Below are 20,217 nucleotides of genomic sequence, written 5' to 3' on the forward strand. Positions count from 1 at the left end.
TAGAAACTTAGTGCTAGAGTTTAGCACCAAGCTTTGGGAAATAACACCTAGTGTAGACTAAGTAACTCCTGTGGAGCAACTCTTTGAATTTTAAAAGTTGGTGGTTAGGCAGTTTCCCTAAAGTAGTATCTGCTGGCTCTGTAAGACCAAAGGAGAAGAATGAACTCATAAAGATTCTTTTCTCCCTTGTTTTATTTTCATACTTAATTTAAAATGGTAATGGTCTTTTGATCTTACGGTTTGAATGTATTGGGGGATACCTGGTATTTTTATTTCTGAAGGAAGATATTAAACAAACATACTTAATACCATGAAAAGTTTTCTAGACATGTATTAAATGAGAACGGACCTTTATTTCCAAAGCAGTGCTAATTTGGGGGAAAGTTCATGTGGAAGGAAGCGCATGCCTTATCCTCTTATACTGACCATTGAGAATTTGATGAGAGACTCTCTTGGTGCTTTCATTTTTAGAAGCACCTAAAGGATTTGCTACAATGCAGTTATCTTTAAATGGTAGCATTCTCAAGGATACTATCACAGTGGTGTATTTAGAAGGATGTTAACAGAATTGGTACCTACAGACGTTAGTCTATTCTGAAGTGAAGATGATAAATTCAGGGTTTAAACTTGTACTTCTTTAACTGTTAAGGTGGGAAAGGAAGTATATGCTTAATACTAGGATTTTGATCTCTTAGTGTAAATTGATACCCAGAAATTTCTTCACAGACCATTTGCTTCCTTGCTTGATCATTTTCCTGGCTCAGCACATCTAGCATGTCCAGAATTTGAAGTGCTGATATAGTATATTAACATAGAATGTTGTGGTATTTGTTGTTTAATAAGATGGGAATTTGTCCGTCTAATGCCAAGATAAGCGTTCATAATCTTGTAGAGCGCTGTCCGGAGAGTGTGGCTGCTACAAGTAAACAAGGTCGGCACAGCTGGACGGTTCTGAGCTAAACTTACATCTGTATGCTTAATCAAACATCTTGAGTGTGACAAATGTCTGACAAGACACTTAGAAATGTCCAACAAGCTGCTCGGGTCTGGTACTGAAATGTAATTGTACTTTTGTAATTGTAATTGTGGTTTTGTTGAATTCTTTTAAATATTTTTTTCATTTCAGTTTAATTATAAGTCATAGTTTTCTGCTCTTTCGTGGGCTTATGTTAAAACTGAAAATCAGTCATTTGTTTCTGTAAATTTACCTCTATGTACTTAAACCACGAGGTGTAGTGTGACTTTTAGTGACTTGAATTGCTACATTCCTCATAAGGGTCAGGCCTCACTGATTTTCAGAGGGTGCATTTGGTCTGACAGCATTGTGAATGGGGAAGCTTTGCTCTACGTGTGCCTTCATTCTACAAAAGTAAAGTTAAATACCAAGTTCTACAGGGAGTGATATTAATTCACACTGGCTGTTTGACTCCTTTTGGATTTATTTATATATTAATTGATTTTTTGGGGGGGCATTTAGGATTGATTCTAAAGCTTTATACATGCTTTGTCAAGGTGCTGTACACCCAGCCCCAGAATTCTAGGCTTTTTTTTCCTCCTGAGATAAGGTTTCAGTATGTAGTTCGAGGACTGTCCTGAAATTCATTATGTGACCAGGCTAGCCTAGACATCACAGGGATCTACCTGCCTCTGCCTCCAAGTGCTGGGCTGAAGGTTTGTGTCACCAGCTGTAGAGTTCTAGTATTTTTATATTTCCTCTTTATCGTAAAGAAGGTATAAAAGAATTAGGAAAATCCCAGAGGTATTTGAAATGTGTGTAAACTGCTGTCTTTTTGTTCATATGTGAGGTAATATGGAAAGTTTATTTTAGATAGTTTTTAACTTAAAAATACACCATTATAAAGCTTATAGAGTTATTATTGAAGAATAATCAGAAGGAAGCTTTTTAATTTTTTTGAAACAGTAACGAGCAAAAAAAAATTTTTGTCTGATCTTTTCTTTTTTTTTAAGATTTATTTATTTATTATATATAAGTACACTGTAGCTGTCTTCTAACACACCAGAAAAGGACATCAAATCTCATTATAGATGGTTGTGAGCCACCATGTGGTTGCTGGGATTTGAACTCAGGACCTCTGGAAGAGCAGTCAGTGCTCTTAACCACTGAGCCATCTCTCCAGCCCTGTCTGATGTTTTCTATTCAGCTACTTTTAGAAATTTAAGGGAGAATTTTTTTATGGCATCTTTTTTTCTTGCCTGTCATTTAATATATCACCCTAAATATAGTATGCTGGTTAATCTTTTTAAAAAAGGTTTCTTTTATTTTGTGTGTATGAGTGTTATGCCTGTATGTATGTGTGTATGTATGTATGTATGTATGTATGTATGTATGTATGTATACCATGTATGTGCTTAATAATGCCCATGGAGGTAATAAAAGGACATCAGATCTCCTGAAACTGGAGTTCTAGACAGTTGCAAGCCACCAAAAAGATGCTGAGAACCAAAACCAAGTCATCCGTAAAAGTAGGAAATTTTTTAACCCAAGGTTGATTAATCTTTATGCTTACCTGTTTTGATTAAAAGATCTTCAGAGATTTCCTTTTGAGATAGGATCTATAGCCCAGGCTGGCCTTGAGTTCACTATGTAGCCAAGGATGTCCTTGAGCTTCTTTCAGATTGTTTTTATCTACCTCCTAAATGTTTTTATCTGCCATGCCTAATTTGAAATTTTATTCTTGGTTAATTAGTTGTGTTTCACAAAATTTAATTGTTTAACTGCATTTTTTCCTTTTAGGGTTCATCTCTCAGATATATTAGATCTTCATGCCTACGATGTTCTCTCTGGAATAAGGTATGTTTTCAGGATCTTGGTTATTTTTAGTGTAATGTGTTTTAATTCCAGTTTCCCATTATTTAAGATGCCATTTCTTTGGCATACAAGTTTGTTCTTTTTATTTTCTGAAGCATGGTCTTCCCTTTCAGCCCAGGCTGACCTTATGATCCTTTACCACAGCTTCCCAAGGACTGAGATTATAGGCATGTACTACCACACCTGGATCACAAGATAGTTTCTAATTATGATCTTGAAAGATATGATAACTGGTTGTTTGGAAATCACAATGCATTTTTCTATAGAAATTTTAATGTAAATAGTAATTAAACCTGGAAACTCATCACTATCTCTGTGGCAACCATTATATAACATTCTCTAAATAAAATAAAATAGAATAAAATTCATGAACTATATAGAAAATCATAACTGGCTTTTTTTCAGACAACTTCCTCTTTTTTTAGTAATAGCTTTCTGTCTCATTTTGGAGATATCTTTGTGTTAAGAGGTGGAAAATTTTCTTGGATATCGGTGTTTTTTTCTTGTTTTGAAACAGGATTTTGCTATGTAGCTTTGGCTTACTGAAGTTTGCCATATAGACCAGGCTGGCATATAGAGAAGAGCTCACATAGATCTTCCTGCCTCTGCCTCTGGAGTGTTAGAATTACAGGCACGTGCCACTAGTCTAAATCAACTATTCATTTTTCTAATTGTACTAAGACTATATAACGTAAGGTCTCTCATAATAAGTTTTTAGGTTACAATACAGGATTGTTAACCTTAGGCATGGTGATACAGAACACAAACTTATAAAACTCATTGAATGACAGGTCATTAGCTTTCCTCTCTGAAACCAATATATTCAGGTGCCTGCTTCTATGGGCCATAGTATTTTGTTCTTCAGTGACAGATTGTAGGACTTCCCTCCGCCCCTTTTTTAAGTTCACTTACATATATACAAACATGAATATACACAAAGAACACACATTACGTTTCATTTGTGTTTATTTAGTATCATGAAAATGGATACTTCTCTGGGTATTTTGAATTAGTAGGGCTATTTTACTTTTAAGTAGGCATAGTGGGTGGTTCTGTACAAGTAGATGCCCAGCCTCTTGTCCTTAGTATTGTTCATTCTTCAAAACAGCATCTGAAATAACCTATAAGGTATGACATGGTGCTATATTGTACTTGCACTTCTTTATCTTAAAGAGAATTCTAATACCCATTTATTGTGGATTTTAAAAATGGGACTACTTTAGTGTCTGTAGGTATGGAATATTCAAGGCAGCTAGTTTCTCATTTTTAAAATTGAAATCCAGAGTAATGGATATGTCATCCTACAAGTCAGGGGCTAGCACTAGCCATTCTAGAAGTTAAGTTTTCGGTTAAAAACTGTTTTCACTCATTGCTTCTGGTGTTGGACTTTAGAGTAATCTGTAGCATCTGGATAAAATCTGTTTGATTTCTTGGTATATGTGACTCACATATGAGTATGTACTCATTTAAATATAGCCCTATGTGTATGGTACAGTCAGAGTATCTGATTGTTGCCTTCCACAGTGTGAAGTCTTCCTGACCGGTTTTCCTGCTGTACATTTTGAGTACTCAGGAATTTCTTATACTTGATGATGGTTGCATATGGAGTATGAAAATTATTAGGAATTACACTGATTATTTTTCACACAGAAGATTCTGATTAATAAATTTCAGGTTTTAATAACTATGCTTGTCCACTCTACTAGAGTGGTTTCTTTTCTTTTTATAATAGGGTCTAAATTGAGAGCATAATACTCTGAGACTTATAGGCACTAACCTTAAAGATTCTTTGTTAATTTCTTTTTTTTACTTTTTAAAAAGTGCATGTGAAAGTTGTATGTACTCCCTGTCTAACAAGACTGAAACATGATTTTCCAATAATTTCCTAGTCTCATTCTATTTTTGACTTGTAATGTTTTAGTAATACAGGACTATGTGTAATGTTGTCTCTCTGTTGTAGATGAGGCTTTTGCATGGCTTCCTTTTTGCTTTGCTGTTAATCAGGAGAATCCTTTCCTAAGCCACCAGCTGGGAAGGGTTTAATGTGACACTTTCCCTACTAAGACCCCCCAGTGTGAGTCATTCCTTCCAATAGTTCTTGCAGCCTAAACTTGCTGTTACTAATTTACCCCTCACCATGCCTTAAGACAGGACATCTGCAAGGCTTTGAGTCCTCCCTTCTGCCTTGTCGCCATCAGTCTCTACGTGTGTGCTGCAGATGTTACGGTAGTAATTTGTTCTGCATATTGGTCTTCTTAACAGAACAATAGATTCTGACTTTTTTTTCCTTCATATTCTCATTCTTTCCCCCACCCCCACCAGGCTGGCCTTTTTTTTTCCTTAACTGGTTACTGACTTATATAGGAAATTTGTACTTGGATTCTGTTTGTCCTTAACTAATAGAAATGTTCATCGAAGGGAAAGCCTTAAAGGAAAATTTGAGTTTCTAACTTTTCAAAACTACCAACAACTTATTTCATATTAGGAAGCATGGAAGAGAAGTAAGAAACTTAGAGCACCACAGAAGGGCCATGCGTATGTTTCTAAGCCTGTTGAAATTATCATATTAACCTATGGGAATTATAAAGACAATTGCTAACATATTTAACAATAGAACGCTGCTAAAACATTAATTTAGTTTTTCACTTCATTGTATGATACTTGTGATTGTTGTGCATTCAAAAACATTTTTAACAGCAGTTTTTGTCAGCTTTTCTCTACATATATCTTAGATTTCTCAGTTTTTTATGCATAAATATATATAAATTTAAAATATATGAAGAGTAAGTAAAATTGGAACCTTGGGGTAGATTCATTTGTGGAATGTTTGTTTCTTAATTGGCCTTGTGTCTCTAGGATATAATGTTAACAGATAATGTTAACTCAGAAGTATATGGATCTTGAATCTGTAATTGGTTGTTTTTAGTTTGCAGAAAAAGCTCCAGCATGTGTCAGCAGCACCCCACCTTGATCAGGTAAAAATAACATTTCATAAAAGTTAAAAGTATTGCTTTCAGCTAATTTGGCTCTACTTAGGATTTTTTTATTACTTCTCTTTCTAAAAAATTATTTATAAGATTAGGTTGGCAGTTTTAAGAGTTTTATATGTCTTTGATGTTGTGTGATCTAGTTTAACATAAGAATCTGTCATGTGTTAAGCATTCTAATTCTCCTCCTAATATTTTAGAAAATCTTGTATTCAAACTTATCCTGATGAGTATCTGTATCCTGCTTTAATTGTACTTACCTCTCTGTCCAAGGGAAAATAAGGGATGGCTTATTTAAGTAAAAACTGACCTTGAGTTTTACCTTCAGTAGCACTATAAATTTGAACTCTACTGGGCTTTTTTGTTTGTTTGTTTGTTTGTTTGTTTGTAATTCCCCAGGATGATATTTAAGATGCTAGGAGCAAAGTAGATACATTTTCACTAAACCATGTTTCTCCTAAGCAAATCATAAAGTGTAGAACTTTAGGGTGACCCCTTCATTTTATTTAAAGTAGTGACAGGTCTTGTGAGTAAGCCTGGCTCCTCTGTCTAGAAGCTGTAGCTGTGACTGAGTTCTCAAATTATTATCACCTGTAATGGGGCCAAGATAGCAGCAGTCACTTGCACATTTGTCTTTGCTTTGGCTCTTGTTCATAGAGTGGTGTACCACCACGTGCATGGCACATTTCTCAGAGAATATAGCATGTATTACCTCCAAAACAAGTATGTGAGAGAAATAGTAAGCCTTAGTAGTGGATTTTTTGGGGAAATTAACTATATGTGATATTTAGGAACAGTTGTAGGATGAAATTGAAGCACATTCCTATTGAGCTTCTAGGTACAAAACAACACATTAGAAGTCTGGGATTAAAGATGAAGAAAATGGAGTCCTCACAAGAATGTTTATGATGACAGTGTTTGCGTTCCTGGTGTCCTGAATATACCCTAATGCAATATTTATAATGTTAGGCAGTGTGATTTGTATGGTTCTCCCTTGCATTCCCCTATAGAGTCTGTAAAAAGAATTGTTTCTTATGTATCATAGGGCCTGATATATAATAGCAGTTCAGTGATTATTTGTCAAAGAAATGAAAAACTGAGATTCTCAAACAGTAGTGTAAATCAGAACCACTTTTGGAGCATAGTGCCTGTCTGCCATCCCTACCTTTTTCCTTTATTTCTGTCCAAATTCACATACCCCATAATCTCTTTCCCTCAAATCTCCAGAAATGAGGCTTAGATACATACATATCAATCATAGTTTAACATTTTATTATGAAGTTTTCAGTGCTGTGCAGAAGAGACAAAAATGGATCTCTTGTATACATCATTTAGTTTAAATGGTGTCAATATTTTGCTAATTTCATTTCATCTATTTCCCTAACATTCTTTTGCTAGAGTTTGAAATGTATTTTTAAAATAATAAATTTCAGACATACACAAAAATAGAATAGCATAAAGAACCTGTATACACTCATGACTCCTGCCATAGTATGCTAAAGCAAATCCCAGACATTACCTCATTGCAATAGTAAATAGGGCATGTCTGTTTTTGTTAAAACTCAACATGAGATTTTGATACCCTGTCCTGCTTTAAATGCATTAACACAGGGCATGTGAATATTCTAGACAAAGGGCCTCGGACTCAAGGATGAACCTTTTCATTGGGCTTAGTGGATCCGAGTTAGAGAGGAAGGACTGCATCTGTTTTTCACCCATTGGTGGCAAGTTCAGGACTAAGTCCCCATCATAAGGCAGTTCAGCAAGAAGAAAGCATAACATTTTACCTAGTTAATTCATATGATGTGGAAGTCTTCATGATAAAATCCTTCACAACTGGATAAACCTGAATGTTTTTGTGTTAGGTTTAATGAATGGTAGAGGAATAAGATAGGGATTTAACAAAAACTTATTTGTTTAAAGTTTTGTGTGTGTGTGTGTGTCCTTTATTTTCAGAGGTAATTGTTATATTCATCCGCTGTTCAAGGGACTTGGACCTTAAGGCAGTGAATGAAGGAAATGAAGAAAAGACAGGCACAGATGGACAGAAAGAAATACAGAAAGGCTGGGATTGGGTATCTGGGCTCTTGACTGAAAAAACTTCAACACACCAGAATCCCAGTGTTTATTTTATTGAATTGAACAGAATTTACGATATACAGCAGAATATACAAGGAGAGAGGCTTGTTTATTCTTGGTAGGAGCAGTCTCTGTAGGAGAGCAGACTTTAGGCCTGAAGTTAGCTCTGGTTAGCGGTAGACAGTCTCTGCATACACACTGTCAACACTTGCACCCAAAGTAGGTGTTGCCATTCCTGTGAACCTGAGGCTATGGAGATCTTGACGTGTCTGTGCCTATGATAGCAATACTTGACTCAGGAACTCACTCCTTCCGCACTTTTTCCCCTCCTACAGATAAGAATATTCTTTTCTTCTTGGCACTATCACATGATATTTTTAGTATCTGTTACAAGGGGGAGCTTTGAAAATCAGTCCTATACTTTATGACCTATTTCAGGGAAAAGTTAGGGTCCATGAACTTACGGTTGAGAGTGGTTTTTCTGCTTCTGTTTCTTAAATGACAAAGTGCTACATATTGGGCTAGAATATTTTACTGGTTACTTTTCTCATTGCTTTAACAAAATACCTGACAAGAGAGGCTAAGAGAAGGATGGATTGAGTTTTGGTTCACAGTTTAAAGTGGAGTCATGGCAGCAGGAGCATGAGGTATCAGTCACATTGCATCTGTGGTCAGGAAGCAGAGACTGCTCAGTTCGTTTTGCCCTTTTTCTTCCCTAAGACCCAGCATGTGGTAGCGGCCAATTCAGGGTGGGTCTTCTACCAGCTAAACCTTTCTGGAAACATACTTCATGGTTCCATAGGTTCTTTTTGTTTGTTTGTTTGTTTGTTTGTTTTAATTTACTTTTATGTACATTGGTGTTTTGTCTGCATGTTTGTCTTGTGAGGGTGTCAGATCCCCTGGAACTGGAGCAACAGTTTTGAGCTGCCAGGTGGGTGCTGGGAATTGAACTCAAGTCCTTTGGAAGAGCAGCCAATGGTCTTTACTGTTGAGCCATTGCTCTACCCCTTCCATAGTGTTTATAAATCTAGTAAATGACAATGAAAATTAACCATTATAGCTATCCTGAACCTCATCAAAACCTTTAGAAAAGACGATATTTTTATATAGAGTAAATCATGTAGGTTTTAGTATGTAATTCGGTGCTATATGCACACGCTGCGCACACACACACACATCCATGAATACAAACATCTACCTTTATATCTCTCACTCAGATTATATTATATCAATATAATAAGTGTATGTAAAAATGTAGAGACGCTCTTATGTACCTTCTTATTAAAGAAAGTACATATTCTGACTTTAATACTAAAGAGAAACTAGTAGGATTTTGTAGGCTGGTTGGCAGGCTTGGATTTTTGGGTAGATACAGTTGGAGAGAAGAGGCACTCCAGATGTTGAAAAGTGAAAATGTATGTCCCAGAAAAGCAGACTTTAAGTGCAGAAGTCTTATTAGATGGCCAAGACTGGAAGATGTTGAGGTAAAGCAGGCTCACACTGCTGTGTGTTAGTGTTAGAGAAGCAGGACTTGTCTGGGATCTAGAGACTAGGCATGAAGAGACTGACCCAGGGGGTGAGTGCCTGCTGTAGAAACTGGGATCCCTGAGCTGTCTGCTTATGGATTAGTGAGAAAGGGGGAGGATGATGGAAATGCAGAGTAATCAGAGGAACCTAGAAAACTTTAGACACATCTGCAGGACAAAGGGATTTGAATGAAAATGCCATCTGCTCAGCGTGGCATCTAGGGGCTGAAAATACCACAGAGGCAAATAACAGTTAAGAGCTGCATCATGGAGGCAGAGGGATTGAGTTTGAGGTATTATTAGGCTTTGTTTTTCAGAAAAAGAAAGTAGAAGTTATTGCATAGGTCTTGTATATGCATAGGGTATAAAACTGAGACTCTAATGAGTTAAATGGGGAAAATAAGCCAAATTAGCAAACTAGAGTTACTGTTAGTTTTATTTTAGGGGAATTTCTTTATTAGGCTTTAATTTTCTAAATTATTGCCTTATTTTCTGTTTTTGTTTTACTGACCATCAGAAGACACTTAGTTTTAGGTTCAAAACAAAAATAAATTTCAAGATCTAGTCTGAGGTTGGTAATACCTAGAATATGCCGCATCAGTTTTATTCCTGAGAAATATTTACTTTCACCTTTGTTTATTTTCCATCATTCCTTGTTACTTTCACCTTTGTTTATTTTCCATCATTCCTTGTTTAATCTCAGTAAAGATGAGCTGGGACTAGAATATAGATGAAAAAGCACACATGACAATCTGTGCTTAGATTTGTTTGTAGAGGCATTTAGAGTTCTGAGTTTTTACTATAATTTATAGCCTTCACCTTTGAGTTTTCCTCATATGAAAAGAGTTTAATTTGGATGAAAAGCCACAAATCTGAAATAGGGATCATCTACCTTGAATTTTATTGTATATCATTTTAATTTCAAGAATCAGTTGTACCTATTGCTGGAATTAATTATGTTTTTTAAAATACTAAGTGATAAGGTGTTGCAATGCCTGTCTCTAATGCCTGTGTCCCGGTTCTGGGGTGGTAGATGGAGGAGGATCAAACAGTTCAAAGCCAGCCTGAGCTACTTGAAACTGTCTCAGAAAACCATAACTAACCAAAGTCATGTCCCTAACCTGCAAAAGAAAAAAATGCTTATAAATATCTTTAAGCTACAGTAAAGCAGGGAATGTATTGAGTCCTACTGAGACATTCTCAGTAGGAAAAAACGAAATTGTTCAACTTGAATGAAATTCATTTATAATGAAAACATTTATAAGGTTTTAAAGACCAAATTACTTTCTTTTGAAACTGATACATTGTAAAAGTACCGTGTATTGCTGTGGAAAACAAACTACTTAAGCTCATCTCTGTTTTCTAAAGAAATTCTGTGTGGTTTTGTACAGCAGAACTTTGTGTCTTGTGGGACTCATACAGGAATCACTGAACAGCAGCTCCTTGGTGCTTCCCTCAAAGCACCAAGCAGCTATCATCTTATTTTATAAAATTTTTTAAAGTTTAACTATTTTAAGTAGGAAATATAAGTGTAATTGTGCTTGGCTCATTTCACCTGGCAAAGATTTCTCTGGGTTTATTCACAGTTTACCATAAGGCAGACCTACCTTCCTTCCTAAATACTAATCCATTTTATGTATACATCACTGTTTTAAACATTCATTTGTTGAGGAGCATTGAGATCACTTCTAGCTTTTGGTTTAGTTACTGTAACAAAATTCAGGTAGAACTTTCACAATCTATGGTTTCTATTCTGTGTAGCCAACTGCAGTCCAAAATATTAAGTTGAAAAATTCCAGAAATAAATAATTTATCAGTATAAAACTGCATGCTTTTCTGAGTGGATTCTGCATCCTCTCATCATTTGTTCTGCTGTGTCCTGAGAGCTATGTGAATCACCCCATTGTCTGCTACATCCATGCTGAATACGCACCCGCCCGCCCATCATTCACTTGGTTGACATCTCTGTTGCCAGATCTACTGTCACATATCATAATGCTTATATTCAGGTGACCCTTGTGCTACTCAGTCATCTCCCAAAGCACAAGACTAATAATGTTGACAATACAGATATGTCAAAGAGAAGCTTTCTTTGTGTGAAAGGGTGAAAGTTCTTAATTTAATAAGAAATGGGAAAAAATTATATATCAAGATTGCCATGATCTGTGGTCAGAATGAATTTTATTTCTGTGGCATTGTAAAAGAGGAAAAAGAAACTTGTGCTAATTTTGCAGTGGGATTCAAAGCATGAAAGTTATGACCGTGGTATGTAAGTGCTTAGTTAAGACTTGAAAGGCATTACCTTGTGGCTCTGTATTATCTGTAGTTTCATACAAATACCAGTTATTGGATTGTAGGTCCCACAGATAAGGGTGAGTGCTTTTCTGTGCCTTATATTTTAAAAGTCCAACATGTCTTTTTTGCTTTTTTTAAAATTTATTTATTCATTTTACATCCCAGTTGCTGCCCTCCACCTACCTAGTCCTTTCCCCTTCCTCCTTCCCTTTCTCCTCTAAGAGAGTGGACCCCCCACACACACACACATACACACATTCCCCCACCCTGGTACATCAAGTCTAGGCAGGGCTAGGCACATACTTTCCCACTGAGGCCAGACCAGACAAACTGGCCAAGGGAACAGATTCCACACTCAGGCAGTAGCTTTAGGGACAACCTCCAGTTGCTTGGGGACCCACATGAAGACTGAGCTGCACAACCACTTCGGAGGGCAACATCTCTCTTTAAGTACTCTCTGCTCTGCATATTGACAACATCAGAGGATTAAGTGCCAGCATATTGTTGCCCTACGGTGATCTTTAATGCTTTCACATGACTAAGTTTGCATTAAAAACAGTTCTGAATGCTGATGCACACCTGAAACCCCAGCATGCTAAGGTTGAAACAGGGATTGTGAGTTCAAAACCAGCTTGAGATATATAGCAAGATTTTTTTCAAAACCAGTTTTGAAACAAAAATTAAATGAATAAAATTGCTGGCATTTTCTATATTTTCTTTACTGTCTTACATTGTGTTCTAAAATGCTTGGGGAAATGAGCATTTCTAAGAAGTTAATCAGGGATGTACCCTCTTTTTTCCTGTTATGGTTATTTTGAACTTGGCTGAGCATCTTACTGTCCGTCATGTTTTTAACAACATGATCATTATTAGCCTTTGTGTACTTTCATTGCTGAATTTGAGATTTGGGGTCATATTATTAGTAAAGGGAAATTTGAATTTTAGTCATGTAACCTGTTAGAGGAAACTTCACGCTTCTTTAGAGAAGTCAGGTCTATTGAGATCAAGAGAAAAATAAATGTGTCAAAGACCTGAGCCAGAATAACTGAGAACTCCTTTCAAACGTGGCTTTCTCTCTAAGAGAGCAGAATTACACTTTGTCTTGAGTGGTGCTTCTTTTTTGAAGCTTCATTTTCTCAACTTATAAGTGAAATCGTTATGCCCACTCCCTAGGATTGTTGTGAAGAGTAAGTGCAGAGATTTTACAGGCAGATAGCACATAGTTTATGCTACACTCCTTTTTTGTTTAGGACTCTCACTTGAAAGGTTTTGTTTGTTGATTGGTAAATACTAAACTGTTGATGTATTTTATAGAATTGATAATTCCAAAAATCACCAAAACAAAGAAAAAAAATGATGATTGATAATATTAGCCAGCTAAAACTCCATAAGTATGGCCTCTTTCTTTTTTCATCTTAAAACTGATTTTTAAAATAGGTGGTTGGTTGTATAACAATTCTGGAATCTCCTCTTGATTTACAGAGTATTGTTACAGTCACATTTGAAGTACCAGGAAGTGCAAAGGAAGAGAGTCTAAATGTATTTATCCAGGTGAATGCAATTTTTAACTGATTAATGATTTATTGGCTACTCTGTGCATAGTAGTTGCATTAGCAGTCCTCGGTCTTATGAAATTGTGTCGCCTGATCCAGAATCTCCTGTGGGAAAAGAATGTGAAAAACAAGGACGGCTGCTGCATGGAGGTCATCCGGCTAAAGGTGCGCTGTGCAGTTTGCTCTCAAACATGAAGAGAGTATCCTTTGCTTGGCTGCTATGTAAAAATCATATTTGGTTTTAAACAGAAATACTAGTTTTAGTACAAATAACCTTTGTCTGCCGTCATTTTCATCATTTCCATTTCTGAAAAGGAGCTTTCAAAATGACTGTAAAAAACATGGTTTATTTGCACAGCTTTATTTAGTGTTGCAGCTGAAATAACCTGTGTGTCTTGGATCATTAGCCGGGATCTCCTCTGTCAGGTGTGCCCACAGTTTTCTGGCTCATAAACTCAACACTGTCAAGACTGTTCTTCTCTGCACAGATTGGTCACTTAAAAATATGGTTTGTTTTTCCAAGAGAGCATCATTTAACAGAAATAATACTGAAAATTCTGCCATTGCTAAACCTTGTGTTACTTGATACATTTGGCAGACACTAAACATTTGTCATATTTTATACAAAGGTACAGAACACTGGAATCCTCGTTCCGATTTTGGAAAGTCACTCATACTATTTGACATTGGGATGTATGTGCATGCTTTTGTATCTGTCTATTTTCGTGTGGGCACACACTAGCACAATGTGCAGGTGGAAGTCAGAGGACAACTTTTTGGGAGTCAGTTCTTTCCTACTGTGGGTTCTGGTAATCAAACTCAGTTTGTCAAGTTGTTAATTAAGTAGCATGCCTTTACCCACGAGCCAGCCACCTTGCCACCACTACATTGAACTTTTATTCACATGACTATAAGAGATTCTTATTTGATCATTGCCTAAATTTATTATAATACATTTCCAAAACAGATTCACCACCAAAATACCTTAACTTTTCAAATTTTGTAGTTAAATTTGTGAAAGGAGTATAAAACTCTTAAAGGCAGAATACTTAATAGTTGTGATAAATAACATTGAAAAATCCTAATATATTAATTTTATCATTAGAAAAGGGAGCCATTGCCAGGCATGGTAGTACACAGACTAGTGGATCTCTGCAAGTTCAAGGCCAACCTGGCCTGCCTAGCAAGTTTTAGGGCCGTCAGGGCTTGATAACAAGACCATGTCTCAAACAAATCAAAAGAAGACAAACAAACAGAAATAAGAAAAGGAAGTAATTCTTTATTTTTAAAAAGTAGCTAGGCATGGTGGTTCACACCCTTAGTCCCACTACTCAGGAGGCAAAGGAAAGCAGGTTTCTGAGTTTTGAGTCCAGTTTTGTCTATAGACTGAGTTCCAGGACAGCCAGAGCTACACAGAGAAACCCTGTTTCTGGGGGCAGCAGGGTGGGGGCGAGGGGGTGGCAGGGGGGTCAGTATACACAAAATTAGTAAAAGTTTTAAGGAACTTGAAATATGCAAATAATTGAATCAATTTTTATAGCTTTATTAGGAGTTTATTTTTTGAAAAGTAATATTTTCAAATTTGATATAATAGTCCTTCTTGCATATTTGAGCTAGGGCTGAGTGACCATTGTTCATTGAACAGGGACTGGTATCTATCAGAGACAAACCACAGCAAATGATTGTGCAAGGCATCCACGAGCTGTACGACCTGGAAGAGAGCCTCGTGAGCTGGAAGGATGATGCTGAGAGAGCATGTCGGCTGGTCTTCATTGGTGAGTCACAGAAACTTGTGAAGGAAAATGCAGAGCTAGGTTTGAAGGAGACGTAATATGTGTTAGTTAACCAGTATTAACTGAATAAGCTTGTCTAGTTGTCTGAATCCTGGATAGTGCAAGGTTTTGTCAGAACTTTACTCTTTAGACAACTTAGAACAGTGATTACTTCAAGTGCTAACTTGGTTTTGGGGCTTAACTAGAAAGTTGTGGAAGGAATCGGGCAGTTACTGTTGATTTTGTAGATCACTAGAGAGCGTCTGCATTTGACACTTTGGAATTGATAGGTGAACGGTTTTTTTTATTAGACCCAATCGCCATGTTATTGTCTTCTCAGGTAAAAACTTAGATAAGGATGTACTTCAGCAGCTCTTCATCACTGCTGTGGCAGAGGCAGAAGAGCACAGGACAGCACCAGGCGAAGACGGAGTTTGCCCATCCCACTAAAGCTGCTTCTTACCAAGAGAACCGACAAGGAAAAAAGAACAGTTTCCTACTAGATATATTTAAATCCTGGATTCATTACCTCTGTTATGAATTGGGAGTGTACTTTATGATAGTATTTATTTTATAAAAGCATAAAATTTTAGTAAATTATTATAAGGACATCTGATATTCATAAAATCTATCCTCTGGAGTGTTTTTGAGACAAGTATTCCTCAAAAGTTCCAGAATTTTCTTTGAAGTTTAAGCATGACTGTTGACCTTATCCATCATTATTTGTAAAACTGATGGCAAACTTTAACATTATCATTTTCTCTTAAAAACTTCAGATAGTTGCTGAGATACAATGATTATATTGATAGTATCAAAAATTGCTATTTAAAAAATTGTATTTAAAATCATTGTATTTAAAAAAAAGTTTAGCCTTTATTTTTATGTTATATGTCTGGGTATTTTGCCTGCATATATGTCTGTATACTCTGCACATTCAGTGTCTTAGGAGTCCAGAAGACGGCACTAGATCCCCTGGAGCCGAAGTCACAGATGGTTGCTGGGAATTAATCCCAGGTCCTCTGGGAGAGCAGCCATCACTCCTAACCACTGAGCCATCTCTTCAACTCTGTCACCGTGTTTTTAATAGAATGAGTTTTTAATGTTCCTAAAGACTTAAAGAGTCAAAGAAACTAAACCATCTTTTACAATCAGTGATGGTGTAATGGTACTCTGGCTCTTTGTTCTGTATTATACTTAGAAGATTATAATTGTTGAACTTTACATTTTAGTTTTATTGCTGGCATTAAATTCATCTTGCCTATTTTGAACTGTGTAGTGTTCAGTATAATGTGAGAAGTAATGAGGTACACTCCGTTACTAATCATAACTGAGGATAACTATGTGTGTGTGTATGTCATAGTGCATGTGCGTGCGTGTGTGCATGTCAGCTGCTGAATTTCTAGCCATTTCTCTTGTCTCTGCCTCCCATCTCACTGTAGAAGTCTGGAGCTGGGTATATAAACCCAACACACGTCTGAATTCTAATTTCCAAAGTTTTATGGCAAGTAGTTTGACTTGTAGCTCAGCCATCTAACTGGCCTCACAGATAGCTTTTTAAAAATATTTCTTAACTTTATGTAATGTCTGTATGTGTACATGTGGAGACCTGAAAAGGGCATCAAGTTCCCTTCAAGCTGGGGTAGCAGGCAGTTGTGTGTCACTGTGCATGCTGGCAATTAACTCAAGTCTTCTGCACATTAACAGTAAGATTTTTTTTTTCAATTAGAAAAGTCTTTTTTTTCTGCTCCTTTCATGCATCATATTGTTCAGTAAGCACTTTTGCATATGTATCTGAAATGGCATAGTAACACACACACACACACACACACACACACACACACACTGTTTAAAAGAACCACTGTAGAAACTGATCAGCTGTCCAAATTTCTCAGCTCTCAGGATTTTATTTCTCAATTTACTTTCTGAAAATCTGAGCTATCATGTCCAAAAATGACAGGGGTATGTTAGTCATGGTCCTCAAGAGCTGTGGTTCTCAACCTTCCTGATGCTGTGACCATTTTTATACAGTTCCTCATGTTGCTACTTCATAACTAATTTTAATACTGTTCTGAACTATAATGTAAATATCTAATATGCAGAATAGCTGATATACGACCCCTGTGAATGGGCTGTTGACCCACAGGCTGAGAACTGCTGTTCTCAAGGCGCCGACCTGATAGAATGCCAACAAGGCTGTCTCTTGACAGGAAGACTCCTGCAGTGTTTACAGTCCACAAGGCTGGGTTCTTAGTTGGTCTTCAATCTATGTTGGGATCCCAGAGAAGTAGGTCCTAATCCCAGCAAAGCAATGCTGTAGCTGCAGGATAGATTAACTTGCCAGAGAGCGTGGGGGTAAGCAGGCAAACGATAGAAGCTTTCTTTTTCCATGTCCTTTTATATGTGTTGCCAACAGAAGCTGTGGCCCAGATTTAGGGTGGATCTTCTGACCTCAAAGAATCCTATCAAGAAAAATTCTTCAAACAAGTGTGCCTAGATGCCTGTGTTTTAGTAATTCCAGATGTTGACAAGCAAAGTTAGCCATCAGAAGGGGATAGGAAAAAAATTATTTTATTTAATATTATAGTTTTACAGGTGGAGTGTATTTCCTTTAAGAAAAATCAGAGAAGAAAATGCTAGTTAATGTAGTTAATATGACAAAAAAGTGCTGTAATGAATTCTCCCATACCAAGGGATTCCAGTCTCAGCTTCAATGTGCCTGCTAAGTTGTCATTCAATATTGCGTTTACTCTGCTGTTTATTCTTTTCCACATTGCACAAGGAAGTGGTTCAGCCTTTAAGACGTCATTAATAGGAAAATCTAAGATCCACTGATTTCCTTAAAGGCATTAGCCCATCAGGTGACCTGGCAATTTCATTCTCATGAATACAGTAGCCATGGAGAAATTCAATAGAACACAGACATAGCCAACAAACAGAAGAAACCTATTGGGCTTTGAAATACCTGAAGGGTTGGTTCTGTCTAGGACGAATAAAACCTAAGCCACCTGTTGTCCTTCCGTAATATATTACCTCTGACTTATCAGACACTGAGCCAGCACTTGGAGATTCAGTAATAGCATCAATAATAGTCCTCTGGTGATACTTAAGGAAGACACCCCAGGACATAAGCCAAAATGGCCAGTGGCATGTGCACCCAAGGTGGCTTTTAGCTTCAGGTTGGGGCATTCAAGCACTAAGAACTGGATTGGTACAGAGTCTCATGTCGGAGACTCTAGCAATTGGCAGGGCCAGTGCTCTGGCCTCCAGCTTAGCAGTAAGACCTCTTAAATGCTGAGGCATCCCTCCAGCCTCTCAGATAACTTTTGAGTTAATAGTTTTTGTGTAAATCATTGGTGTATCTGTGTGCAACAATTCAGTTTTCTCCTATTCTTACTAAAAGCCATGTCAGATTAACTGCTCAGATTGTATAGGTGGAATATAAGGAAGAGCTTTCCTAAGCTAAAGCTGTTGAACAAGTCCCACCCCCAGAATTTAATTTCTTTTGAGAACGGCTCTCGCTGTGTTATCTAGACAAGGCTGGGATTCATGACCTTCCTGCTTCAGCCTCCCAAATGCTGAATGGTTGTGCTGGCTGGAAAGAGAAGGGTAACTGATTAAGTGATCTCTGGTTGATTATTGCTAATGTTTTCTTGTGGACATATTAGTGAAGAAGAACCCAATCTTCCTTCACATTAGTCTCGATTTTTAGTGTTTTTCTTATTGCTCACTTGTCTCTGAAAGCTTTTTTCTCAGTTCATGTTATAGAAGATGAACTTATGTTATGGCAGTGAGCTTTCACATAAAATCTTGGCTTATATCTGAATCAGATTTGTACTTTAAGATTATTTATAACAATTTATTTTTTAAATTATGTCACAATAGTATTACTTGACAAATAATAAATGTTTAAATTTTCATGTTCTAGAACATGAAACTTGTAGTTTGTGTATCTTGTGGGAGAAATATGTTGCAGTAAATATTAAAAAGTGGAACCCTTTTATCCCGTGCTAGGGCTGGCTCCCGTGGGGCCACACGGCACTGCAGAGCATCTCTGACTTAGTGGCTCCATGCTGCCTCTAAGAACCCAGGCGTGGTTCACTCCACCACCCCTTCGCGTTGTTTTTACTCTCTTTCCTCCACCACCTGGTATAAACATGACTTTACAATTATTAAGTTATAAAAAAGATTTATATGTTAAATTCTCAGTCCACAAACCCTCTACACAATAAGTTTACAACCAACAGGCAAACATATAAACTGCCCATCTAGATAAGATAAATAGACTCATAGAAACCCTTAGAAATAATCATAGCAATCGTATCAACTTAGAGATGCAGTGAGAAAAAGATCTACATCTGCTTCCATCCTGCTTCCTCTGTGAATCTCCCAACTCTCCTCCTCTTCCATTTTCCTAGACTTTTCTCTGCCTACCTCTCCACCATCCAATCATGTATCGCCTTGACCTCAACCTACAGAAATATACAAATTTATATAGTAATCTATACTTTTAATAATAATTTTGTTTCTTTGGGTGTATCTGTGAGTAGGAGTGTGCGTGTGTGAGTACAGTGTCCCATGCTGCCAAATCCAGGATCTCCTAGAGTTATAGGCAGTTGTGAGCTGCTGGATGTGGGTGCTAGAACCCAGACACAAGTCTTTGGCAAGAAGTGTTCTTAACCACTAGCTCTGCCCATGGTAATCCATACTCTTTAACAGTCTGCCTTTGTGGGCCTTGTGTGTGAGCTTGCCCTCTAAGTGTTTCTCACTGCAGCACATGTATTACACACAAATACAGGGCCCTCTTCATTTCTGACATTCAGAAGTGCCTTTGTGCCTGTATACTATGTTTCCAATGTGAATTATTATTTTTCCAGGATCAGAACCATAGTCTAAAGTACTTTTTTTCCCCAAAACTTGTCACAGGTAGATTCAATTTAAGGTTTTATTTTTATGTGTGTGTTAAATAAAATATATGTGGTGATACAATCACTTAACAGTTCAGGATATTTTTATGACACTTCATGTATACCTCATTCTTTGACTGCTGTATAAAGTTCAGAGTACAGCATGGAAATCATGCCTTTGCAGTTTCTTGAGAGCTCTCAGTTTGCTTGGTATCTGTGCCCGGGCAGTCATGGCACACAGCAGATAAAGCTGGGTTTTCAGCTACAGAGG

At 37.0% G+C, this 20,217-nt stretch overlaps 1 protein-coding gene across 3 annotated transcripts in view; it reads left to right on the plus strand.

Annotated features, from left to right (window-relative positions):
- Nucleotides 1–16,310, plus strand: part of LOC308415656 (zinc-regulated GTPase metalloprotein activator 1) — a 41,321-nt gene extending 25,011 nt beyond the window's left edge. For 2 of the 3 annotated variants that reach the window (XM_080910697.1, XM_080910699.1), the window contains exons 10-15: nucleotides 2,756–2,812; nucleotides 5,757–5,805; nucleotides 13,200–13,268; nucleotides 13,370–13,435; nucleotides 14,916–15,045; nucleotides 15,383–16,310. In XM_080910697.1, the coding sequence (XP_080766823.1) occupies nucleotides 2,756–2,812; nucleotides 5,757–5,805; nucleotides 13,200–13,268; nucleotides 13,370–13,435; nucleotides 14,916–15,045; nucleotides 15,383–15,492 (481 nt within the window). In that variant the 3' untranslated portion in view covers nucleotides 15,493–16,310. The remainder of the gene's footprint in view (nucleotides 1–2,755; nucleotides 2,813–5,756; nucleotides 5,806–13,199; nucleotides 13,269–13,369; nucleotides 13,436–14,915; nucleotides 15,046–15,382) is intronic. The other variant, XM_080910698.1, reaches the window with a different exon arrangement.
- Nucleotides 16,311–20,217: the final 3,907 nt, after the last annotated feature.

Source organism: Micromys minutus (assembly GCF_963924665.1).
Source record: "Micromys minutus genome assembly, chromosome: 2".
Classification (NCBI taxonomy): domain Eukaryota; kingdom Metazoa; phylum Chordata; class Mammalia; order Rodentia; family Muridae; genus Micromys; species Micromys minutus.